The sequence below is a fragment of the Hylobates moloch genome, unplaced genomic scaffold (genome assembly GCF_009828535.3).
Source record: "Hylobates moloch isolate HMO894 unplaced genomic scaffold, HMol_V3 SCAFFOLD_19, whole genome shotgun sequence".
NCBI lineage: Eukaryota > Metazoa > Chordata > Mammalia > Primates > Hylobatidae > Hylobates > Hylobates moloch.
The window spans coordinates 33,252,276-33,279,928 of record NW_026652294.1 but is presented as its reverse complement, the minus strand read 5'-3'; the positions used below and the strand labels follow the sequence as shown (position 1 = coordinate 33,279,928).

Genomic DNA, 27,653 nt, shown 5'->3' with positions numbered 1-27,653 from the left:
GGTTTATGGCAACCCTGTCTTGAGCAAGTCTATCGGTGCCATTTTTCCAACAACATGTGCTCATTTCAGGTCTCTGTGTCAAATTCTCTCAATACTTAAAACTTTTTTGTTATTATATCTGTTATGGTGATTTGTGATCACTTACCTTAGATGTGATCCTTGTAATTGGTTTTTGGCTCCATGAACTGCACCCATGTAAGATGGTGAACTTAATTGATAAATGTTATATGTGTTCTGACCGCCCCACCAACCAGCAATTCCATTGCCTCTGTCCCTCTCCTTGGGTCTATTCCCTGAGACACAATATTGAAATTAGGTCAATCAATAACCCTACAGTGGCCTCTAAGTGTTGAAGTGAAGGAAGAGTTGCATGCCTTTAACTTTATTACTATTTTTGAGACAGGGTCTCACTATATTGCCCAGGCTGGTCTCAAACTCTTGAGCTTGAGAAACCCTCTTGCCTCAGCCTCACAAACAGCCGGGATTACAGATGTGCACCACTGTACTCAACTTTCTCACTTTAAACCGAAATCCAGAGATGATTAAGCTTAGTGAGGAAGGCGTGTCGAAAGCAGGGGTAGACTGGAAACTAAGCCTTGTGTCGAACAGCCAAGTTGTGAACGCAAAGAAAAGGTTCTTCAAGAAAGTGAAAGTTGCTACTCCAGTGAACGCATGAAAGATAAGGAAGTGAAAACTGTCTTACTACTGACGTGGAGAGGGGTTGAGTGGTCTGGATAAGATCAAACCAGCCAAAACATTCCCTTTAGCCGAAGCCTAATCCAGAGCAATACCCTAACTCTCTTCAATTCTATGAAAACTGCATCAATGCCTAGTTTGAATTTTGTCTGATATTTTCTCATATATAGATTCAGGTTATGAAGCTGTGGGCAGGAGCATGACAGAAATGCTGTGTCCTTCTCAGTGCGGTCTATGAGAAGGCACATAACTTATCCCAATATTGGTGATGCTGTTGCTGACCACTTGGGAAAAGTGATATATACTAGTCTGTCTACTGAAGAGATACAATTTTTTCTTTGTAATGAATAACTATCCCGGGACAATTGTTATTGTGTCTGCCAAATATGATTGATTTTCTGATTCAATCATGCCTTATACATTAGTTGAAATTATATCCAAGGAAGTTTTTTTATTATTTGTTTATTCATCGCTTTGTTCACTTATTCATTCATTTATTAATCCATTTGCAGCAGTACGATAAACTTACTTTGATTTTATCTATGAGTTATAATTCATTCCTATCTTTATATTGTTGCTTGATTTTCCCACTTTGTCACTGGGGACCCTTCAAGTTGGCTTCTGTGTCTTTTGGCTTTCAGCAATTTTGGAACACTTTCCTCCTTTCTGGCAGAACAAATGTTCCAGACTCATCTTTTATTTTCTCTGTCTAGAAGTGGAATTATATGTTTCTCCAAAAAGTCTTTATTTCTCTTGGAAGAGAATGCTATTTCAAAGCTGAGGTCTGGGTAAGTTAATAGAGGTGCTCATTGCTATTGAGTTGTCATTGCTTCGAGGTCCTCTCAATGGACAGAGCCAAGACATACGCATATACACAGATACACACACCTCCATCTCCTCTCTTTCTCTCCAGAACCATGCGCTTATAACCATACTTTCAATTCCAGTGCAACATCCCAGGGTTCATTCTAGCCCTTCCCCTTTCTGTATTTGTTTGTTTGTTTGTTTTGAGGTGGAGTCTCACTCTGTCACCCAGGCTGGAGTACAGTGGCACGATCTCGGCTCACTGCAGTCCCCATCTCCCAGGTTCAAGTGATTCTCCTGCCTCAGCCTCCCAAGTAGCTGGGAGTACAGATGCCTGCCACCACGCCTGGCTAATTTTTGGATTTGTAGTAGAGACGTGGTTTCACCATATTGGTCAGGCTGGTCTCGAACTCCTGACCTCAAATGGTCTACCACCTCAGCCTCCCAAAGTGCTGGGATGACAGGCGTGAGCCACCATGCCCGGCCAACCCTTTCCATTTTTGTAACTCCCTTCTGCAACATTAAGCAACCTGGCTCTTATTATGTTATCCATATTATATTTATTTATTTGCTAAATCTTAGAATATACATGAAGTATTTCCATACTGCTGTAAAAAAAAAAAAAGAGAATATATTTTTTACGGTTAAAGTTTTCTTTATCCTGAACATACATAGTCAAATTACTATGTTCAAGAGCTACTTGGATTAGATCTCCTTCCTCTTCTTCAGTGTGGTTTGTTATTAATTTGAAATAGTTAGATTTATTTGTTTCTAGTTGTATTATTTTTTTGGTTATCTTCTATACCTGATTTTATATACATATCTGTTTTTGTAGCTGTATCAACATCTATACCTGTAGCTCAATCTATCTGCCTATATGGTATGTTTTATGATTTTATAACACATTCCCCTCCCACTCCCACTATCTTTCAAATGAGTAACATAACCCCACTGAAAGGGGGCAGGGAGAATTAACCTAGGTCTTTTTTTTTGAAACGGAGTCTTGCTCTGTTACCCAGGCTGGAGTGCAATGGCGTGATCTCAGCTCACTGCAATCTCTTCCACCTCCCAGGTTCAAGCAGTTCTCCTGCCTCAGCCTCCCGAGTAGCTGGGATTATAGGCACCCGCCACCATGCCCAGCTAATTTTTGTATTTTTAGAAGAGATGAGGTTTCACCATGTTGGCCAGGCTGGTCTTGAACTCCTGACCTCATGATCTGCCTGCCTCAGCATCCCAGAGTGCTGGGATTACAGGCGTGAGCCACCGTGCCCGGCCAGGTTAGTGATTCTAAGACAACTGTAAGTATATTCTAAAATTGAGCTTTTCTTTTCCAGTCTTTTTCTGAAGGAAGAGCAATAAAGTTCGTGGCCACAGAGATGCTGGTGGGATGGACGTGGTTCTGGATCTGACCTCTAATCACAGTTGCAGCAGCTGCACCCAGAGGACCAGTGCTGGATCCCCACTCTGGGGAAGGCAATGGCCGTGCACCCTGGAGCTCATGTTCACTGGGGATCTGCAGGTGGAGCCGGAGGTATGTCCAGAGCCCCCAGTTTTCTAACATCTGCTGCCGCTTGTACCCAAACTTCTACCTGCTGGAGGCTCATGAAGCACTATGTCTTTCTCTTGGTATCTCCCCATTTCCTGACCAAGTTTAGAACGAGCTTCTCATAAAGACTCCAAGAAAAAACCCACGCTGAAATGAGAACGGCCATGGCTTCACACTTTATGGTCTCGAGAGATGATTCCCTCAGGCAAGACATCTTAGTTTCAGCAGAGGCCTGTTGTGACTGAAGAGTACCATTGCAAATATCAAAGGAGATTTTTTTTTTGATAGATTGGTAAGCTCTCTAGTTCCACCCAAGAAACAGGCAGATAATAACTTCTCATGGAAGAAATCCCAGTACTGCTGGACCACATCCTTCCCCCTTCCAAGAAACTGCTCCTGAGGGCATACAGAGGGCATGGGAAATGACAAAGCTCCCATTTCCCAAGGACACCCCAGGGAGCTCACACAGAGCCTACCTGGGAAATAAATACATAGGACAAGTCCCCTGTAGCCGAGGGCTGGAGAACCTGGGATTAGTCTAGAGGTCTTGGGGTTAATGAACAGAAATCTCCCATCTGCTGTTCTGCTGCAGTTGGGGTGCAGCAAAGTTCTGCTGCCACAGAGGAAGAGAAACCTGGCCGTGTTCATCGCACCACAGAGGGACAGCCTCTGAGTTCTCAGGCAGCTTTTTAATGTTTATTTCCGATGATGTAGAGGACAGAAGAGGCAACAGGTCATTGTGATGGTGGCTGACACGGACACAGGCCGGCAGGTAAGCCTCCCAGCTGGGCTGGGACACAAGTCCCAGGAGAGCCTCTGTTCAACAGAGAAATGGTGGTGAGATAATATGAAAGTATCTAAGACATGCTCTCCATCTCCAAGAGTCAAAGTCAAGTAGGGAATAAAGACCTAATTATCTGATAACAAAAATATAATGAAATCTTGACACTCGCACTTTTGGGGAGGAAGAACTATATAAGTCTAAAAGCCTTTTCAACCCAAAGACGAGATTCCCGAGGCAGTTTATGGAGTCACCAAATGAAATCTTGACACTTGCAGCACTTTGGGAGGCCAAGGCGGGTGGATCATGATGTCAGGAGTTTAAGACCAGCCTGGCCAAGATGATGAAACCTGGCCTCTACAAAAAATACAAAAATTAGCTGGGTGTGGTGGCGGGTGCCTGCAATGCCAGCTACTAGGGAGGCTGAGGCAGGGAATTGCTCGAACCCAGGAGGCGGAGGTTGCAGTGAGCCGAGATCGTGCCATTGCACTCCAGCCTGGGCAACAGAGTGAGACTCCATCTCAAAAAAAAGAAAAAAAAAATTCCTGACACTTGCACTTTTTGGGAGGAAGAGTGGATACAGCATCTGATTAATGGGCCTGCTGGACAACAGCTGGCCAGAAGGAAAAGCTATTTGGGTCCAAATATAAGCTGTGCATGGCCACTCTTCTTTCCAAAGCACACCACACCAGGGCATAACATTTGGGATCAAAAGAGTAATGATCAGATCCAGGTTCTGCCACTTACCAGGGTGTGACTTTGGGGTTACTCCCTCAGCCTCAGTGTGCTCCTTTCACACAGGACGATAGCAAGGTCTGTCTCCAGCGACTCTAGAGGAATTTAGGACATTTTAGGTTCACGGCTCCTAGATACAATGCAAGGCTCTGGACTGGATTCCTGTTTTAACAAACCAGACAAAAACGATAGTTTCAGGGAAACTGGAAAAATTTGAATATGCCCAGTAATAAATAATAATAAGAAATCATCATTAATTGAGTCGTGTGAAAGTGCTATTTGGGGCAAGTGGAAGAAGGTTTTTTTTTGTTTTTTTTTTGTTTTTAAGAGATGTAGGCTGAATATTTAGGGGTGTAATGCCACAATAATTACAATTTACTTTAAAATATTGCAACATAAAAATGTAAATTTAAAAAGCCTACATAGGGTGCAGATAATGTTAATATGAACCCTCCAGAAGTGAGCATCTATTTTGTAGAGTAAACACTTAAGATTTCCTCAAAAGTTTCACAGGAAAGCAACAAGAGATAAAAAATAATGAGAAAAAAATGAATAAAGACTGGTAGGCTAAATAATGGCTTCTCAAATATGTCGATATCCAAATCCCTGGAACTTGTGTTACTTTACCTGGTATGTGTACTGCTACTGCTGCTGCAACAAATTGTCACAAACTTGGTGGCCTAAAATAACAGAAATTCACTCTCTCACAGTTCTGGAGGTGCAAAGTCCAAAATCAAGCTGTCAGTAGGGCCACACTGCCTCCAGGGCTCCAGAGGAGCATCCTTCCCTATCTCTCCAAGCTTCAGGTGGCCGCAGGGGATCTTTGGCTCCCGGCTGCATCACCTCACCTGCTGCCTGATAGTTACAGGGAATAGAGAACTAAAATCCAATGCAAAAATTTGAGAAACGCCAAAGGAAAATATTAGAGCCCTTTGTACTAAAATAGAAGGAGACTTGCAATTGGAAATCTAAATGGCTCTGAGAATTCTGCAAATAATTATTGAAGAACAATGACATACATGTACATATCTTGGAGCTTTTAAATTTCAAAGATAAATATTCATCAACCTCTATTGAGTACGGATCAGCATTTACTGAGAGCTTACTGTTCAGGATACAGAACTCAAAGTTCTTTAGCTGTTTTATTTCACCTTCACAATACACTAAAAGGAAGAAACTATTTATTATCTCAATTTACAGGTGAGGAAGTTGACGTTTAGATAAATTACTTAAAATGTTCACATAAGCTGGGCACAGTGCCTTTTCCTATAGTCCCAGCTACACAAGAGGTTGAGGCAGGAGAATCGCTTGAGTGCAGACGTTTGAGGCTAAAGTGAGCTATGGTTGCATCACTGCACTCCAGCGTGGGTGACAGGGCAAGACCCTATCTCTAAAAGTAAAAAATAATCATTCAAAAATTATTTAAAGTTCATATAACTTTAAATGGTAGAATCAAGACTCAAGCCCAATTCTCTCAAACTTGAAAACTTGGACTCTTGGGCTCTTGTGTTTGACCACAGCAAGTTGATTCCTTCTCGTTTTCTAGGTGAACTCAAAGCTCTCTACCCTCAAAGCGGATCTCTGGTGAGAGGCAAGAACAGGTGACCTTTCCTTTACTAACAGTATGACATTCACTCATTCAACAAATATTAACTGAGTATAAACTGTATGCCAGGAACCCTGTAAGTATCTTGGGGTAGAGATTGCACATAAAAGCCTGGATGCAAGGGATGGATGGATGGATGGATGGATAGACAGACAGACAGACACAAGGGATATACATACATATATATATATATGTGTGTGTGTGTGTGTCTGTATGTGTGTGTATGTATGTATGTGTATATGTATATATGTGTGTGTATATGTATATATGTGTATATGTACACACATACGTATATACACACATATACGTATATATACACACATATACGTGTATATATACACACATATATATACGTATATACACACACACACATATATATATGAGTGCAGGCTATATATTTTTTCTCAGCTTTGGTAACCACAGGCTAAAAATAGAAATTGAAAAAAAAAAATCACAGCAGCAACAATGACAACAAAATCTATGAAACACTTAAGAATAAATGCAACGAGTAAAACATAAAATTACAACATTTTATGAAGAAAATCAGCAAGATGTAAAAAATGGGAAAAAGTTCCAGGCTGGGAAAATGTATCATAAAAATCCTAACTCTCCCCAGACAAAATATAAATACAACACGATTCCGATTAAATTACTAACAAGTCTTAATTATTAAGTCTCAGCTCATATGCCTTTAAGTCAGAGTCCTTTCGTGACTTCTTTGTGTAGAGAAGCCACCCTCACATATAGGTCAGGCTCAGTCATATCCTGTGCTTGCCAACTTCATGGCACTCGGCATATCCTGTGCTTGCCAACGTCATGGCACTCGGCATGTTGCAATTATCTTGGTTAGGTTTACTTGTTCACTGTCTTTTCCTCTATGGAAGTAGGTTCCTTTTCAGCTTGTTCATCACTGTTTCTTCATTGTCTCAAACAGTAGTAGAGGCAGGCTAGAAACACAGTGTAGAGTGTTGTAGTAGAGAGATGCATAGCATGTCACAGGAGCAGAGAACACTAATGTATTCTAGACACTGGAGGGGTATTTCATTTGGTTTTGTTGGTGAGAACAGGCTTTCTAGAGGATGTTACACCAGAGCTGAGGCCAAAGCATGCACCCTCAGAGCACTAAGTGGCTCAGAGTGTCTGGAATAGAGGAGGAGAGGGTAAGGCAGCATTTGCACAGATAGAAAGAGGAAATCACACGTTGTTAGAATCGTGTTTTGAAAAACACTTAACACAGGTAAATGCACTATATTTGTCAATGCATTATAACTGTCAATGCATTTAAAATATTTCAGCATGAAAATGTAAATTTTAAAAACCTACATAGGGTACAGATAATATCAATACTCCAGAAGTGATCATCTATTTTGTAGAGTAAAAACTTGAGATTTCGTCAAAAGTTTCATGTGAAAGCAAAAAGAGATAAAAATAATGAGAAAAAAATGAATAGACTGGTAGCTTAATAACACAGGTAAATGCATTATAATTGTAAATGTGTGTAAATAATATATTTTACACAGGTAAAATATAATATTAACTGAAAAGTGTTTTAAAAACACATCCTAATTTAAAAACACATATTAAACACATTAGTGTTAAAAAGTGCCTGGACTTCCAGTGTCACAGGGTAAAATGGAAGCTTCTTCAAGGTGTAGTAGGTCGCTTTGCTGAGGGGGAGCTCCCCATGGCTGTAGTCCCTAAGCAGGCAAAGTGCCTCTTCAGATGCTTGCAAGAGGATTCTTGAATTGACAGAAAGGTGCTGTGAAACAGCACCTCTAATGCCAATGCTAATTCTTTTAACAAAAGGGAGAAATGAGGGATTATAGGTAAGAAAATACCTTGAGGAGTTACAGGTAAGTTGTCATAAGAAAAAGACAGACTCCCCTCACTGGTGGGGAAGTCAGGGAAGCTCAGAGTCATGGGTGAGGTTCATCTAGATACAGTGCAGGGGAGAGAAGAGTATGGAATCGGCTGTGCTCTACATGCAGCCAGCAACAGACAGAAGGAGAGAGAGGTGAGTGGGGATGAGGAATTGTGTGAACAGCTGGGAGAGGGAGGCTTGGGTCCCATGGGCTGGACAGAAACACCAGGCTGCCAGTGATCTCTGAAGGCCCATGTCTTCTCCACTGGAGCAAAGACTCAGGCACTGGGATGGATGCCTGGCTCTACCAGACCCAAGAATGCAGGCTCAGAGCAAGACCCTCATCCACCCCGGGGAAAGGAGCATTCCCAGTACAGTAAAACTGCGCACAGCGTGTTCCTGCCAAAGCCTCCCTGCTGAGGCTGGGATGGGTTTGCTGGGAGGAGGATGTTAGAGGGAAGGGAACTTGTCCAACTAGTTATGATTCCTCTTATAGACTTTTAGTCTATAATAATGGCTTTTCAGCATTTCCATGGGTGATTATGTTTCTCCTGTATTTAACCAGCCTTGCATTCCTGGAATCAATCCCACGTGATGAAGATGTAATATTTTTTTTTGTTTTGTTTTGAAACACAGTCTAGCTCTGTCACCCAGGCTGGAGTGCAGTGGCACTGTCATGGCTCACTGCAACCTCTGCTTCCCAGGTTAAAGCAATTCTCCTGCCTCAGCCTCCCAAGTAGCTGGGATTACAGGCGCCCGCCACCGCACCTGGCTAATTTTTGTATTTTTAGTAGACACGGGGTTTCACCATGTTGGCCAGGCTGGTCTTCAACGCCTGACCTCAGGTGATCTGCCTGCCTCAGCCTCCCAAAGTGCTGGGATTCCAGGTGTGAGCCACCATGCCCAGCCTAGATGTAGTGTTCTTCTAGCGTTTTGTTAGCTTGTGCTTATGTTTTGAGTTTTGCATCAATACTCACAAGTGAGATTCTTCTGTGGTTTTAATTTTGTGCAATACTTATCAATATTATACCTACTTTATAAAAGTATTTTGGAAGATTTTTCTTCTGTTTCTAGAGTCGGAATAGAAAAAGAGATTTCCGTTTAAATGCCTAGGCAAATCTCCTGTGACACTAAGTCATCCTGGCACTTTTTTAGAGGGTAGGTCCTTGACAGACTAGACTGTATTTTTGCTGTCAATTGTTTTCCACTTTCTCTGAAAGAGGATTATACACTTCCATTCTTTGCCTGGATATGATGTGTGCCAGTTCCAAGCAAAAGCTTTAAGAGCCATTGTGGTCCTGTAAGTTCTCTACTTTTTTCTCCTTTTCTCTAAGAATGGCATTCTTAGAGCATCCAAAAAAGCATATCCCAGGAATGCAAGGCTGGTTAAATACAGGAAGTAAAGAAATGTCCCAAGACGAAGACACATGAAGCAGTGCTAACCAAAAGTACACACAACTTGCAGGTCATATAAGTGAGCAAATCTTTGCTTTTTTAAGCCACTGGGATTTGAGGGTAGTTTCTATCACAGTATTAACAAGACAAAAATGATTAATACATTTTTTTCTTTGTGGAATATGATTAGCTTAGACTTTTTATCCCTTCCAGGGTTATTTTTGGTACATTGCAGTTCATCTAGGGTTACACATTTATTCTTATGGACTTTTGCAAAACAGTCTTGTGATTTTAAAAAGTTTCTTTTTCAGTGTGTACGTTCCTTTTCATTACTTACTTTGTCTATTTGTGTTCTCTCTCTCTCTCTCCCCACATACCCTTGTTTAGGTTAGCAAGTGGCTTATCTCTTTTATTGACTTTTTCAAAGAAATTGTTTAACAAAAAATTAACAGCTTTATTGAGATATAGTTCACATACCATATAATTCACCCATTCACAAGGTACAGTTCAGTGGCTTTTACAGTTCACTGTCTTTTACTGTATTCAGAGTTGTGCAACAATCATTTCAGTCAAATTTAGAACATTTTCATCACTCCAAAAAGAAACCCCCACAACTCCTTAATGACCCACACTTGCCCATCTCTCCCAGCCCCTGGCAGACACTTATCTCCTTTCTGCCTCTATGGATTCGCCAATTCTGGGTCTTTCATATAAACATATAAACTGGCTTCTTTCACTGAGCGTCATGTTTTCCAGGGTCATCCATGTGGAAGTATGTGTCAGTACGTCATTCCTTGTTGCCCTACTATTCCACTCTACAGCTATGCACTTTTTACATTTTATCCATTCGCCAGTTGGTGTTTGGGTTGTTTTGGTTTTTGTGGGTTTTGTCTATCATAAATAATGCTGCTGTGAACATATGTGTAAAATGTCTGTGTGGATGTTTGTTTTCATTTCTCTTGTGTATACCTAGGGGTGGAATTGCTGGGTCATACGGTAATCTCTGTTTAACCTTGTGAATAATTACCAAACTGTTTTCCAGTGAGGTGCACCCTTTTACATTCCCACCAGCAGTGTAGAGGGTTCCAATTTCTCTACATCCTTGATAATGCATGTTATTACCTGACTTACTGACTCCAGCCATCCTAGAGGGGTGGCAAGTGGTATCTCGTTATTGTTTTTTTTTTTTTTCAGGTGAAACAATTTTATTTCGTATTTGTCTTTAAAACCACAAGGACACTATTTTATTCATATAAAAAGGTAAGTACAGATACCTCTGCTTTCTAGAAAATGATCACGTAGACCCTCACAAAGAAAAATGCATCCTATTATATAGTTTCAGTGAGGTTACTTGGAAAAAACTCGTATCGGAACTGATTTCTAAATCATACCATTGTTAGTTGTCTTTTCCATTATTGAGTTGTATTTGTTTTTTTCTATATTCTAGATAGAAATTCCTTATCTGCTTATGGAATAGGAAAAAATAAAATTTCCTGTTATGTGAGAAGTGAGCTATTCCATAAGCTGTCTTCTCACTTTCTTAATAGTGTCCTTTGAAGCACAAATGTTCTAAATTCTGATGATGTGCAATTTGTCTGCTTTTCATTTTGTTGTGTGCTTTTGGCGTTATATTTAACAAACTATTGCCTTATCCAAGGTCACAATGATTTATGCCTGTGTTTCCTTTTCTGACTTTTATAACTCTAGCTCTTACATAGGTCTTTAATCCATTCTGAGTTAAGTTTATGTATTAGCTGAGGTTAGGGGTCCAATTCATCCTTTTGCAACAGTCCCAAAACTATTTATTGAAAAGACCAAAGAACTGTTGTTTTTTTAACTTTGTGTTCTGGTTTCTAACTCAATTTTTGCTTTAAATATTTTTTCTTCTTTCAATTTATTTTTGTGAGATGCTTAATTTATATGTTTTATTCTTTATTGTCATTCATATAAGTATTTAAGGCAGTGAATTTTTTTATTATGGTGTTAACAATATTTATTCTTTGCATAGTTCTCAGGGGAGACATAAGAAAATCAGGATCTAGACAATCACTGTTGAGTCCCAAATACATAATTCAGATATAAATGGTTCCATGCACCCTTTTCTCAATGTAGTTCCCTTTGTACCCTTTTTATTCTATAGATTCTGATATGTGGTATTATTATTGCTATTGTTTTCTAACAATTCTGGAATTTAGATCTTTATATCTCTTTTGGACCCTAGAGTTATTTAATGAAGATATTGAAACATTTTTTCCAGGTTAAAAGACCATTTTTATTTTTTGGTTTTGTAATGAATTTCTATTTTTATTGCACTTTTGTCAGCGATCATTAGTTGAATTACTGCTACTTTTTGGAATTCATTTGAGGGTTTGTTGTAGCTCTATAAACTGTCTTTAAAAAGTGTTCTATAGGAACTTGACAGTGTATTCACTACCATTATTAAAACATACTGATACACACAAATGCACACATATACTCATGCACATATTATTTTGATATTTTCTTTTTTTGTCTTTGGGATGGAGTCTTGCTCTGTTGCCCAGGCTGGAGTGCAGTAGTGCGATCTCAGCTCACTGCAAGCTCTGCCTCCCAGGTTCACGCCATTCTCCGGCCTCAGCCTCCCGAGTAGCTGGGACTACAGTCTCCAGCCACCAGGCCTGGCTAATTTTTTGTATTTTTAGTAGAGGCGGGGTTTCACCATGTTAGCCAGAATGGTCTCAATCTCCTGACCTCGTGATGCGCTCATCTTAGCCTCCCAAAGTACTGGGATTACAAGCATGAGCCACCACTCCCAGCCTTGTTTGATATTTTCTATCCTTCCTTTTTAATCACTTGATCTGCCTTGGACTGACAAAACCTTCTCTTTTTATTAATGTGTTTGTTTCTTCGTGTATCTTTTATAGTTTCTACATTAGGAAAATTTCTGTTTTATGTAATACCAAGATATTATAGATTTATTATACTTTAAGTTGTGGGATACACGTGCAGAATGTGCAGGTTTGTTACATAGGTATACACATGCCATGGTGGTTTGCTGCACCCATCAACCCATCATCTACATTAGGTATTTCTCTTAATGCTGTCCCTCCCCTGGCCCCCCACCCCTCAACAGGCCCTAGTGTGTGATGTTCCCCTCCCTGTGTCCCTGTGTCCTCACTGTTCAACTCCCACTTGTGAGTGAGAACATGTGGTGTTTGGTTTTCTGTTCCTGTGTTAGTTTGCTGAGAATGATGGTTTCCAGCTTCATCCATGTCCCTGCAAAGGACATGAACTCATCCTTTTTTATGGCTGCATAGTGGTTCCATGGTGTTTATGTGCCACATTTTCTTTATCCAGTCTAGCATTGATGGGCATTTGGGTTGGTTCCAAGTCTCTGCTATTGTGAATAGTGCCGCAATAAACATACGTGTGCGTGTGTCTTTATAGTGGAATGATTTATAATCCTTTGGGTATATACCCAGTAATGAGATTGCTGGGTCAAATGGTATTTCTGGTTCTAGATCCTTGAGGAATCACCACACTGTCTTCCACAATGGTTGAAGTAAGCCAAACTAAGCTTCATAAATATTATAGGTTTTTAAAAACAATTTTATTTTGATTGTAGGTTTAGTTTTGTCCTCCTGAATTCTGTTTTTTCAATATAAGGATCACGCTGTTTTGGTCACATTAGCCTCCTATGTCTTTGCCTATCATTTCATTTTCAATCATTCTGAATTACTTTATTTTAGCAATTTCTCTTATATACAGAATAGAGTTGGGTTTTGCTTTGAGAGTCAGTTTGAAGGATTTTTCTTTTAAAAGGTTCATTAAGCTCATTTACATTTATTAACATAACTGATGTGTTAGGCCTAGGTGTGCCATATGACTATGTTTAGTATGTAGTCTGTCATTCTCTCATATATGCTAATATGCTATATATGTAATACATGTAATATATGTAATAATATATAATATATATGCTATATAATATATGCCAATATAATACCTTTAGTCTCTTCTTTCTTTAGATAGTATCTTTTGTTCCTTATTATATACAATGAAATTAACTTGTTAACTTTATTCTCACGTCTCCTACCTCTTTTTCCCCATTCAATATTACTATTTTTTCAAGAATATTCTTTATCCTCTTAGACAAGCTTAAGCTTCTACTATTTGACTTATTTGCTTTATATGATATTCCTTTTCTCCTAAATGTTCCTAAGAGATAATCAGAAACTTATACTTCCTGCTTTCCTTTTCCCACTTATTGGTTAGTTATTTCCATATTATTAGCATATATTGCATTTAGGTATTATCCTGTCACCTTTGGCCCCACATTCTGATCCTGGTTTAGTTCTGCAGTAAATCTATATTCAATGCTTTTCACTTGTATTTTTCTAAGATTATTCCAACATTGTCCTGATTATATGAACCGCATCTTCTAGTAGAAACCCCAGAAAGAGCCATGGGAACAATAATCCCTGAGTTTCTTTATGTTCAGACCCTTTGCTTGTAGCCCTTATACTTGAAGTACAGACTTGCTGTAAAACTCCTGGCTCATCTTTATATTTCTGAGTTTCTTGTAAGTGTTCTTTGATTGTTTCCTGGTATAGAAAGTTGCTATCAAGACTGATGTCAACCTGATTTTTTTTTGGTCGGGGAGGAGGAACTGGTTACCTGAAGGATTCTTTATTTTAAAGGTCTAACAATTTTACTAAGATATTTTTTGGAATTTACTATTTTATATCCATTTTCCAAGATACATGACTTTTCGATATGTAGATTAAAGTCTTTTATTTCTGGGAAGTTCACTTTAATCTTCTATTCTGAAATTTACTTTTTTCTTTGGGATTCTGCTTATAATATACTGAATCTTCTTCGTCAGTCTTCTAGACCTATTTAACTCTTTAACCCCATTCTTTATTTTTGTTGCTTTTGCTTTTCTGATTTCTAGCCTTTAGGTCCTTTATAATGATTTCTGTATTGTTTATTTTTAAAAACTCTTTGTAACTTATTCCTCATCGAATAAGTAGCTTTTGCTTTCTTTCCAGACTTCTCTCAGTTCCTATTTCACACCTTCTTGTGGTCAGGCATATTTTCTCTGAGTTTTCTGATTTCCCCTTTGTAGTATTCTTTCACAATTAGTTTCATGACTTTGAAAATTCTTGAAGACATGTTGTATTGGAATTTTTCTCAATAGAGACAATTTCCTAGTGAGTTCTCTCATGATAAAAAGCTTGACTTTTCAGGGGTTCCTTTTTTTATATTTCTCTATAGGTCCAGCAATTTAGTCATTAGTTATGATTCACATTTGAACAATTTGCCTTTTTTCAGTACCAGAGATTTAGCAAGATTAGGGTAACTTGCCCAGATTCTCCATTCAAGGACTCCTTCCGTTGCTACAAAGATGAAGGTTGCTTTATCGCATGAGGCTTCTGTGTACAAGTGCTTCACCTTTCCTCTTCACCTTTCTTCAGCATGACTTCTTGCCCTGTTTCCTCAGATCTACACATAACAACTATCCCTCAGGGTCACGCCCTCTGATTCTAGGCATGATTGTCAGCTAAGGATTTATAGATTCTGATACTCCCCATCACTCCCTGCCCTACTCACCTACTTTGCTACTTGGCCTTTGCTTTCAGCATTGATGGGGATGATTCATGGTGTTTTCTTCCACTCGTTTCCAAGGTTTCTTTTTTTTTAATGTGAGATGTTTCTGACTCTCAGTTTCAATGAAAGTATATGTATCGGAGCTTATGTTTCAATGAAAGTATATGTATCGGAGCTTATGTTGCCCCTCCTTGTCACTTTGCATAGTTCTCAGGGGAGACATAAGAAAATCAGGATCTAGACAATCACTGTTGAGTCCCAAATACATAATTCAGATATAAATGGTTCTATGCACCCTTTTCTTAATGTAGTTCCCTTTGTACCCTTTTTATTCTTTCTTCAGATATGTACTTGTTGAAAAGGATACCAAAAGCTTCTGAAAGTTTTATCTGTGACTTTATCAAATTATGTTTTAAAACTTCTCCCTTTCACAGAATCCTCAAAGCCATCACCACCGGTCAACAGTTAACACTTCACTCCATTCAGCCCAGGGGTGTTTATGCAGATAAAATATACAGAATGTACTCCTTCTCTGGGTAAAGAAAGACAGTCAAGGTATATGTACAGAGGGTGAGAAGACTGATAAACGTTTACAGAATTGAACTGAATTAAATTGACCCAAACTCATGTTTGACTCCGTGTTTTAAAATTCTCAGCCTTTAGAAGAATAAATTCAGGAAAGGAAGATAAGCCCTAAGAAAGTAGAAAAGTAGAAACTTTAATCATTTAATAACATTCATTTCTGTATATTCAAGACACCACTACAGCTACTGTATGGAAGACATAGCATGTTAAAGAATCTATCATTAATACGGGGGCACAAAAATGTTCAAGTGCTGATGAAAAAAAGAGATGTGTAGTCAAAATATTGTGGATGCTTGGTGCAGGAACAACCTTTTTCTTATAGAAGGACCGTGAATTGTTAAGTAGTAGGTGGCATTTGTGTGGAAATGTGTGGAATTTTACCAGTCAGAGATGGAGAGAAAAGTCACCCCCCCATAGTGGCTGTACTCATTAGGGGACCTTTACTCCCTGTTGATTTCTTTCTTCCTTCCTTTTTCTCACTTTGTGGCCCAGGCTGGCATGAGTGGGGCAATCTTGGCTCAGTACGGACCTCCGCCTCCGCAGTTCAAGTGATTCTCCTGCCTCAGCCTCCCGAGTAGCTGCGATTACAGGTGCCTGCCACCACACCCGGCTAATTTTTTTGTATTTTTTAGGAGAGATGGGATTTCACCATGTTGTCCAGGCTATTCTCGAACTCCTGACCTCAAGTGATCTGCCCACCCAGGCCTCCCAAAGTGCTGTATTTCAGGCCTGAGTCAGCGTACCCGGCCTATTGCTGATGTTTCTATCCATATGAAGGCCGTTTCCACCAGAACAGCCCTAGCTGCTTCTCCAGTCGTAACCCTGGGTTGAGTTACCTAAATGCTGAGTTTTGGCCTTCAGCTTCTCTTTCAGGACACATTCTGTCCTGTTCTGTTCTGTTTGAGATTCTGGAGACTAGAGAATATGATTTTTTCTTTGGAGTTTCACTGACACCTCAAAAAGTAACCTGTATATAGTGGGTCTTTACTAAATAGTTGATTGTTGAATTGTTTTCCAGAAGAATAAATAATATGAAATTGCATCTTCAGAGAATATTGAGTTTTGGGCTTGATTATGAAATTGCATCTTCAGAGAATATTGAGTTTTGGGCTTGATTAATCAGAACGGGTACAGTCTTGGGGTCTGAGAGTGGTTTGAACGCGCGTGAATGGCTGGAAAAATAAGATTCCAACAGAAGCAGTTATGTCTAGCCCATTAGATCGAAAATTCCCTGAGGTTAAGGGTTACCACTGTCTTATTCACCTAGCACTGTGCCAGGTCCAGAGTCAGAAATTAACATCTGTAAAATTAATGAATGAAAGCGTCTTAACTCCTCTGAGAGTACAACTAAAGAAATTTGGGATGGAAAAGAGTGTAGAAAAACAAACGAGAAATGTATTTTAATTACCTTACATTGTATCTCCCACACTTTCTAGCACAGTGTATTTCAATAAAAATTTACAGTACACGTAGTAGATGGCCAATACAACCACACTGTCTTTCTTTCTTCTTCCTTTAAGCCCAGGGAATAGCATGCTCACCAGTCTAAAGTAAAACATTTTTACAGAATTCTAGTGGGGCTTACTCAAGATTTTTCTCCTCCGACCTGTGAGCTCCTGGAAGGAGGGAATCAGACTAGCACCTTGGAGTTCCTCCTCTGGGGGCTCTCAGACCAGCCACAGCAGCAACACATCCTCTTCCTGCTGTGTCTGTGGGTGTGCGTGGTCACTGTGGCTGAGAACCTGCTCACTGTCCTGGCCACTGGCACCGACACACACCTCCGCACCCCCATGTACTTCTTCCTTGCCAGCTTGTCGTGTGCAGACATCTTTTTCACCTCCACCACTGTGCCCAAGGCCCTGGTGAACATCCACACCCAGAGCACGTCCGTTTCCTACGCAGGGTGCTTGGCACAGCGCTACCTACTTCTTCTTGACTTTTGGGGACATAGACATCTTTCTCCTGGCTACAATGGCCTATGACCGCTACGTGGCCATTCGCCACCCGTTCCTCTATATGACGATCATGAGCCTCCGCCGCTGTGCCCTCCTGGTGACCGCCGGCTGGACCCTCACGAGTCTTGTCGCCATGACTCACACCTTCCTCATATTCTGGCTTTCCTTCTGCTCTAAGATCATTCCTGACTTCTTCTGTGATTTGGGATCGCTGATGAAGGTGTCTTGCTCTGACGCCCAGGTCAGTGAGCTTGTGCTCCTCTTCCTAGGGGGAGCAGTCATTTTAATTCCTTTTATGCTCATCCTGGTCTCTTATATCCGCATCACTTCAGCCATCCTCAGGGCCCCTCTGCCCAGGGAAGGCGTAAGGCCTTCTCTACCTGCGGCTCTCACCTCATTGTTGTTGCTGTGTTCTTCGAGGTGGTGATCAGGGCTTATCTGTGCCCCTCATCTTCTTCCTCCAACTCAGTAGAGGGGGATACAGCGGCTGCTGTCATGTACACCATGGTGACCCCTCTGCTGAACCCCTTTATTTACAGCCTGCAGAACAAGGACATGAAGGCTGTGGTGGTTAGACTTCTCGAGGGTAGAGTCTCCTTCTCACAGGGCCAGCGACTTCTGCTGAGAAACTGAAGGTGTTCTCCATCCCCTCCAGTGAGGGGCTTGACAGAAATTTCTATCTCAAGTGTCTAATTTCTGAATCCCACATATCCCTTATCAGCACTCCCCTCCCCGAATGCCCACTGCAAGTTTGGTGTTATAAAGGAAAGTCAAGATTTTGCTTTGTGCTTAATCTGTTAAGAGCTCCTTATTTGCTCATTTAACTTATTAATAATTTTTCACAAGGAGGCGTGACTTTTGCAATGCTTTTAATTCTAAAAGCCTGTGTAGCCTTTTATATGCTAGTTTATTAAAACTTAATGAGGTCACAGAAAGTGGGCTAATAACAATATTAGCAATAAAGTCAATATCAGATGGCAAAGACTACAACTTTAAGTGAACAAGTATGTTTTCCTACAAAAATAGGAAATTATACAAATACTTATTGTCTCAAGGTTATGAATCAAAAATATTTGCAGCTATTAAAGCTCTCAGCAATATAGGAGTGATCTATGTTCTCTTAGTAAAAAGATTTACAATTTGTAATGGGAAGATATAAATAAATGTAAGTTATATATTATGGTAACTAGTGTGTAGTTCTTTTTTTTTTTTTTTGAGATCAAAAATTAGCTGGACATGGTAGTGGGCGCCTGTAGTCCCAGCTACTGAGGAGGCTGAGGCAGGAGAATTGTTTGAACCTGGGAGGCAGGGGTTGCAGTGAGCCGAGATTGTGCCACTGCACTCCAGCCTGGGTGACAGAGCGAGACTCTGTCAATAAAATAAAATAAACATTAAAAAAACACATTCATTTGCTAAATGCTTGCCTGCCCCATCCTACCTCCACCAAAGCTTGCAGCTCCAACTTACTTTTAACCTTCTAGGTTGCTCACAGTTCCCACATCCACATTTGCTTACCCAGCTGCTACTTCAAATTTATCCTGTTCAAGACTGAATTTGCAGAACGCACTCCACATTGCCCTGGCATCAGCTAGTTCCCTAAGCAACCACATTTTCATCGATACATGGGCGCCAGGTCTCATGACTCTTGTCCATTCATTTATGTTAAATGCATGAAATGTCTACTATTCTATACAGTTTAGTTCAACCTTCTTTTACTGATCTCTACATTATGCCTGGCATTGTGCAAGATCCGGGGGATGCAGGAATACAGAGCAATGTCCCTACCCTCAAGACTCTCTCAGTCTTGCAGAGAATGGATAGTTAAGCAAAATGTGCAAAGGGTCAATCCTAAAAAGAATACAAAGACCAAAACAGTGCAGAAACTGGAGTGGTTACCTCTGGGGTGGGAGAAGGTGTCAGGAGGAGGAGATGCTTAAGCAGGTGCTAGAGCAGGTCTTACCAGGCTAACAAGAACTGAAGGAAAAAAATTCAGTCTGGAAAAGCAGAATGAAGAAAGCATATTTGGTGAAAAGGAACAATCAGTATGCAGGACAGAGGCAAAATATTTTGTGTATTCTAGAAACATACAAACTGCAAGGGCACTGCTAGAGTAGAAAGTGGAGATCAGGCAAGCCTGAGAGTCCAGTGGGGCGGAAGCATCCTGGGCCTTGACCGCCTGGCCATAAACTTGAGCTATTCTGGGGGAAACGGGGAGCCTCAGCTACCGTAGGGAAAATACATGATAAATTTATCAGAAAGCATGCTTCGTGCTCAGGCAGAGGTAGACACCTTACCTCGGCTTTCCTGGTGCGTTCCTGCGGTCGTTCTTGGAGCACAAGCTCACAGTGGGAGTCTCCACAGGCTGCTCTGTCCGTCCAAGTGGGAGCTGCCAGTTAGTCCCGCCTCCTATCCACCGTTTCTCCTACACTCCCCGAATCCCATAAGTTTTGCAAAGTTGTATCTTCACTTTCATCTATCTTTTGTTTCTGTTGCTTCTTTGATTCATTGGTTATTTTGGAGGATGGTGTTTGATTACCACAAATATGTGAGTTTTCTCCATTTTTTCTTCTTTCCATTGCAAATTTCATTCCTTTGTAATTGAATTACATACTTTGTGTTATTTCTATCTGTTGAATATCATTGAGGTTTGTTTTATGGCCTTGCATATGGTCTGTCTGGGGGAATGTTCCAAGGACGGCTGAAAAGAATCTTGTTCTATCTTGGGGTGGAGTTTTCTAGAGATATGGGTTAGGGATACTTCATTTGTAATATTCAAGTCCTCTATTTCCTTGCTGATCTTTTACCTAGTTTTTCCATTCATTATTGAAAGCAGGATATTTGGTTATTCAGCTACTATTGTTGAATTATCTATTTCTCCCCTTGTTTCTGTCAGCTTTTGCTTCAAACATTTTGGTATCTATGTGTCTACAATTATTACATATTTCTGATGAACTAAATCTCTTATTATGGAATGGATCTTTTTCTCTCTAGTAACTTATTTAAGGTCTATTTTTTCTATTTATTTGTATATTTAAAGGCTAATGTATAACCACTCCACCTTCTAGTAGTAGATGTTTACATGATATATATATTCCCATTTTTTACAGTCAACCTATTCGTACCTTTGAATCTAAAGTTTGTCTTCTGGGCCAGACACGGTGCCTCACGCCTGTAATCCCAGCACTTTGGGAGACCAAGGCGGGTGGATCACCTGAGGTCAGGAATTTGAGACCAGCCTGGCCAACATAGCGAAATGTCATCTCTACTGAAAATACAAAAATTAGCCGGGCGTCTTGGCGCAAGCCTTTAATCCCAGCTACTCCAGAGGATGAGGCAGGAGAATTGCTTGAACCTGGAAAGCAGAGGTTGCAGTGAGCTGAGATTGCACTACTGCACTCCAGCCTGGGCGACAGAGCAAGACTCTGTCTCAAAAAAAAAAAAAAAAAAAAAACACAAAAAAGTGCGTCTCCTGTAGACAGCATGTACAGACATACTATGTTATGTCACACTTGGCTTTACTGCACTTTGCAGATACTGTGTTTTTTTTTTTTTTTATTTGAATGTTTGCAACAACCCTGCATGAAGCAAGCCAGTCAGTACGATTTTTCTAACAGCATGTGCTCATTTGACGTCTCTGTGTCACATTTTGGTAATTCTCACAACATTTCAAACTTTGTCATTATGATTACATCTGTTATGCTCATCTGTGGCCAGTGATCTTTGACATAACCACTGTCATTGCCATGGACCACACCCACATAAGAAGTAGGACAGAATCAATAAATGTCTTGTGTGTCCTGACTGCTCCGCTGATCAGCCATTCCTCCGTCTCTCTCCCTTTCCTCAGGCCTCCTTATTCTCAGACATATCAATATTGAAATTAGGCCAGTTAGTAACCCTACAAAGGCCTCTAGGTGTACAAGTGAAAGGAGAGTCACACGTCTCTCACTTTAAATCAAAAGCCAGAAATGATTAAGCTGGTTGAAAAAGACATGCAAAAGCAGAGATAGGCCAAACGCTAGACCTCTTGCACAAAAGTTAGCCAAATTGTCAATGCAAAGGAAAAGTTCTCAAAGGAAATTAAACAGTGCTACTCCAGTGAACACAGAAATGACAGGAGTGAAACAGCCTTCTAGCTGATATGGAGAAAGTTTTAGTGTCTGGATAGAAGCTCAAACCCGCAATAACATTCCCTTAGGCTAAGGCCTAATACAGAGCAAGTTCCTAATTCTCTTCAGTTCTGCAGAGGCTGAGACAACTAAGGAAGCAGCAGAAGAAAATGTGATGCTAGCGAAAGTTGGTTCATAAGGTTAAAGAAAAGCAGCCCTCTCCATAACATAAAAGTGCAAGGTGAAGCAGAAAGTGATGATGCAGAAGCTGCAACGAGTTATCCAGAAGATCTAGATGAGATATCTGATGATGGTGAGTACATTAAACAACAGATTTTCAATGTAGACAAATCCGCTTTCTACTGGAAAAAGATGCCATCTAGGACTTTCATAGCTAGAGACGAGAAGTCAATTCCTGGCTTCAAAGTTTCAAAGACAGGCTGATTCTCTTGTTATGAGCGAATACAGCTGGTGACTAAGTTGAAGCCAACGCTCATTGACCATTTCAAAACTCTTAGGGCCCTTATGAATTTGGCTAAATCTATTCTGCTTGTGCTCTATAAATGCAACAACAAAGCCTGAATGACAGCATATCTGTTTATAACATGGTTTACTGAATATCTTAAGCCACTGTTGACACTTACTACTCAGAAAATAATATTCCTTTCAAAATATGACTCTTCATGGTCACCTAAGTGCTCCAATGGAGATGTGCAAGAAGGTTGATGCTGTTTTCATGCCTCTAGCACAATATCCATTCTGCAGCCCAGGGATCAAGGAGTAATTTTTACTTTCAAGACTTATGATTATATAATAAACACATTTTGTAAGGCTACAGCTGCCATAGATAGTGATTCCTCTGATGGATCTGGGCAAAGGGAAGGGAAAACTTGGAAAGGATTCGCCATTCTAGATGCCATTAAGAAATTCATGATTCATGGGAGGAGGTCAAAATATCAACACTAATAGGAGCTGGGAAGAAGTTGATTCCAAAGCTCATGGATGAATTTGAGGAGTTCGAGACTTCGCTGGGAGGAAGAATTCCGTAACTGCAGGTGTGGTGGAAAGAGCAGAGAAAATTTTAGAAGTGGAGCCTGAAGACGTGACTGAAGAGCTACAATCTCATCATAAAACTTGGACAGATGAGTAGTTGCTTCTTACGGATGAGCAAAGAAAGCAGTTTCTCGAAATGAACACCACTCCTGGTGAAGATGCCACGAACATGGTTGAAATTACAACAAAGAACACAGCATCCGACACAAACTTACTTGATAAGGCAGTGGCAGAGTTTGAGAGGATGGCCTCCAATTCTGAAAGAAGTTCTACTGTAGGTAAAATGCTGTCAGGCAGCATCACATGCTACAGAGAAATGTTTCCTAAAGGGAAGAGTCAACTGATGTGGCCAACTTTATTGTCCTTATTGAAGAAATTGCCAAAGCCACCCCAGATTTCAGCAGCCACCACACTGGTAAGTCAGCAGCCGTCAGCATCAAGGTGAGACCTTCCACCAGCAAAAGGATTATAACTTGCTGAAGGGTCAGGTGATTGCTATCATTTCTTAGCAATAAGGTATTTTAAATTAAGGAATGTACATTTTTAGACATAACGCTCCTGCACACTTAACAGACTACAGTACAGTGTCAACATAACATGTATACACTGGGAAACCACAACATTGTGTGATGCACTTTATTGCAATATTTGCTGTATTGAGGTGATCTGGAATCAAACTCACAATATCTCCAAGGTACGCCTGTAGCTGGGTTGTGTTTTTTTTTAAATATTAAGATTTAAAAACTATCATGCAGCTCACGCCTGTAATCCCAGCACTTGGGGAGGCCGAGGCAGGCAGATCACTTGAGGTCAGGAGTTCAAGACCAGCCTGGCCAACATGGTGAAACCCCTTCTCCACTAAAAGTACAAAAATTAGCTGGGCATAATGGCGGGCGCCTATAGTCCCAGCTACTCGGGAGGCTGAGGCTGGAGAATCACTTAAAGCCGGGAGGCAGAGGTTGCAATGAGCCGAGATTGTGCCACTGCAGTCTGGCCTGGGCGACAGCAAGAGACTCCGTCTCGAAAAAAAAAACAACTATCACGCAGGCTGAAAAATAAGGTCCCTGAACAAAACAACAACAACAACAATAGCTAATAAATGACAATATTGACTTGGAGGAAGTTCCCCATCACATTGCTGAGTGAATAAAGACGACTGAATAAATCAAGTGGAAAAGTATCTTCACCAAAGTGTAAACAGTGGCTGCTCTGACAGAATTTGGGATGACTTTTACTTTCCGTATAAATTTTTGGTATTGCTTTAATTGTTCACATTGGAAATTTTTTGTTTATAATCAATAGATTACAATATAGTTTTTTAAAGCCATTTTTTTGAGACAGGGTCTTGCTCTGTTGCCCAGGCTGGAGGGCAGTGGCACAATCATGGCTCACTGCAGCCTCGGCCTCCCGGGCTCAGGTGATCCTCCCACCTCAGCCTCCCAAGTAGCTGGGACTACAGGCATCTGCCACCCCACTCAGTTAATTTTGTATTTTTAGTAGAGATGGGTTTCACCATGTTGCCCAGGCTGGGTCTGGAATTCCTGGACCCAAACGATATGCACACCTCTTGCCTCCCAAAGTGCTGGGATTATAGGCGTGGGCCACTGCACCCTGCTGAAGCTATTTTTATTTAGAGAAAGAATTCCAGGGCCAGGTGCAATGGCTTATGACTGTAATCAAACCACTTTGGGAAGACAAGGCAGAAGGATCGCTGGGGCCAGGAGTTGGGCTTGAGCCTAGGAGTTCAAGGCTACAGTGAGCTGTGATGACACTGCTGTACTCCAGGCTGGGCAACAGAGTGAGACCCAATCTCTAAATAAATAAATGTATACAAAAAGAATTCTACAACATATTTTTAGAATTTCTCTTGTAAGTTATTAAAGAAACTGCAACAAATTTCAAATGTTAGACTTGAAAATAAGTGAATACAAGTTTACTATGGACTCTGATGGAAGCCAAATCGTACTAAAAAGACACAAACCAAAAAAGACCGTAGACAGACCTCATTAATAATTGTGACTACAAAAGTCTAAATAAAATATTGGCAAATTGATTCAGTACTTCATACTGGGCACACAAGTATGCTTCAATATTGAGAAGGCTATTCACAAAATATATCTTGAGTGACACTGAAAAAGCATTTGATTAAAAATGCAACAGCCATACCTGATTTTTAAAATATGGTTGATAAAATACAAAGAAAAAAATAGTTGCTAAATGTACACAGCCACTTCTGCTTTACAGTTCATTACTGGCCATGGCACAATGTCCTGTCTCACCAATATCTTCTTCACCCCAAGACGTGCTGGCCTGTATTTACTTCCTTAAACACAAGAAAGACCTTTCCCCCCTCAGGGCATCTGTACATGCACCTGCTTTTCTGCAAAGCTCTCTGCCCATCATGTTACAAGGCTGGCTTTTTGTGGTCCTTTACATCTTGACTAAAAAGACATTAGCCATGGTTGTCTAGCTCTACATGCTGGAATTTGATAGAATTTATATTATTTCTTTGATAAGTTTTCAGATTTTTTAATGTTTTATTCCATATACATTAGGTTTTCAAAAGGAAAAAGATAATTGTTTTATCTTTAGTCTATTTTGATAAAATATACTAGTATGTTTGGTATGTTTTAGTATGTTGGATAAAATACAAAACATTGATATAACTTTCCCCCAAAAAATAAGTAGACAGTTGTCCTAATGCCATTTATTACATAATGCAACTTTCCCGGCTGAATTAAAGTGTCACCATAACAATCCGCCACATTCCACATGAACTTGGCGGTTTCTTATGTTTCTAGGCAGTTCTACTGATCTGTTCATTCCAGCACCAGTACCCCCACTATTGTAGAGTTCTTAATATTTGACAGAGCAAGTGTCTCCTTGTCTTCAACATTTTCCTCGCTTATTTTCATTCTTATTTTTAGAGGAAATTTAAACTAGCTTTCGTTTCTTTAAAACCCTGTTACAATTTTGACTCTGAAATAGGTTAAATTTTACAATAACTTAGAATATGCACCTTTGCAACGTCTCATCTTGTTATCTAGAATCTTGTTTATATCTGTCCATTTAACAAATGTTTACTTTATGCCTCAATAGAGAATTTGAAGACCATAGCTGATTCTTAATATCTTAATGCATAGATTGTTTGCTGATAATGTGTTTCATATTATATTTTAATCTTAGTATTTTTGATCATCATTCATATATAATAACAGGTACTATTTATTGAGTGCTCTCCACATGTCAGCTCTTTGTGTTAAGTACTTTATTCCTTAATTTTCTCCTCACCCCAACCCATTCTTCACATTTAAAAAAAACTGAGTCTTAAAGAACACAAGTGACCTGCCTGAGGCATTACAGCCAGGAAGAGGCAGTGCTTTGACTTGAATTTAAGAGTTCCCACAGGACGGTCTTTAGCGCTGCACTACACGGCTTACGGGGACCATGAAAGCTGAGGGTCTGGTTCATTTTGTCATGGGTCACTTCACTGACTAATCACAGACATCTTTTTTTGTCTAATGTTTCCACTGATTTTCTTAGATTTCACAGAGTGATCATTATATCAACAAGTAATAATCATTCTTCTGTCTCCTTTCCAATATTTTATTTCTCCACTTCCTCCAATTGGACAATAATCATTTCTTGTAATGCATATACCTGTATTAAATACCACTTAAAACCCTGTATAAAATCATAACGTAACACACTAAACTTCAAACACTTCAAGACTATTGGAAGATGGCAGGATTAAAAATAAGGCTTAGACATTATTTTTATAATATTCAGCATGTCAGGTTAGAAGTTGCTGGAATAATTGCATACCTTCTATATTCTGTTTTTATGCCTATGATGATCTGTTGCTTTTATTATTTTTAAAATTTAGTCCAAGATATTTTAATGTTAAGAGTTGATTTTGCTTATCTTCGTGTTCTTATTCAAATGAGGGCACTTAATAAACATTTGTTGGTGTTAATGTTGCAGAGAGTTGGGGAAATGGATGGAGGCAACCAGAGTGAGAACTCACAGTTCCTTCTCCTGGGGATGTCAGAGAGTCCTGAGCAGCAGCGGATGCTGTTTTGGATGTTCCTGTCCATGTACCTGGTCACGGTGGTGGGAAATGTGCTCATCATTCTGGCCATCAACTCTGATTCCTGCCTGCACACCCCCATGTACTTCTTCCTGGCCAACCTCTCCTTCACTGACCTCTTCTTTGTCACCAACACAATCCCCAAGATGCTGGTGAACCTCCAGTCCCAGAACAAAGCCATCTCCTATGCAGGGTGTCTGACACAGCTCTACTTCCTGGTCTCCTTGGTGACTCTGGACAACCTCATCCTGGCCGTGATGGCGTATGACTGCTATGTGGCCATCTGCTGCCCCCCTCCACTATGTCACAGCCATGAGCCCTGGGCTCTGTGTCTTGCTCCTCTCCCTGTGTTGGGGGCTGTCTGTTCTCTATGGCCTCCTCCTCATCCTCCTCATGACCAGGGTGACCTTCTGTGGGCCTTGAGAGATCCACTACCTCTTCTGTGAGATGTACATCCTGCTGCGGCTGGCATGTTCCAACACCCACATCACTCACACAGTGCTGATTGCCACTGGCTGCTTCATCTTCATCATCCCCCCTTAGGGTTCATGACCACATCCTATGTACATATTGTCAGAACCATCCTTCAAATACCCTCAACCTCTAAGAAATACAAAACCTTCTCTACCTGTGCCTCACATTTGGGTGTGGTCTCCCTCTTTTATGGGATGCTTGCTATGGTGTACCTGCAGCCCCTCCAGACCTACTCCATGAAGGACTCAGTAGCCACAGTGACGTATGCTGTGGTGACACCTATGATGAACCCTTTCATCTACAGCCTGAGGAACAAAGATGTGCATGGGGCTTTGGGAAGACTCCTAGGGAGACCCTTTCAGAGGCCTAAATGA

The 27,653-nt window shown here is 40.4% G+C and overlaps 2 protein-coding genes across 2 annotated transcripts; both read left to right on the top strand.

Annotated features, from left to right (window-relative positions):
• The first annotated feature begins 538 nt into the window (after positions 1-538).
• LOC116458352 (olfactory receptor 1P1-like) lies at positions 539-18,186 on the top strand. The gene is given in 6 exon segments (XM_058431144.1): positions 539-664; positions 2,923-3,031; positions 6,109-6,163; positions 17,166-17,517; positions 17,519-17,894; positions 17,897-18,186. Coding segments are annotated over 6 exon segments (1,308 nt in total).
• On the top strand, positions 10,660-27,653 carry LOC116458917 (olfactory receptor 1D5-like). Its single transcript, XM_032139033.2, is given in 5 exon segments — positions 10,660-10,684; positions 21,792-21,975; positions 26,700-27,095; positions 27,097-27,336; positions 27,339-27,653. Coding segments are annotated over 4 exon segments (969 nt in total). The 5' UTR covers positions 10,660-10,684; positions 21,792-21,957.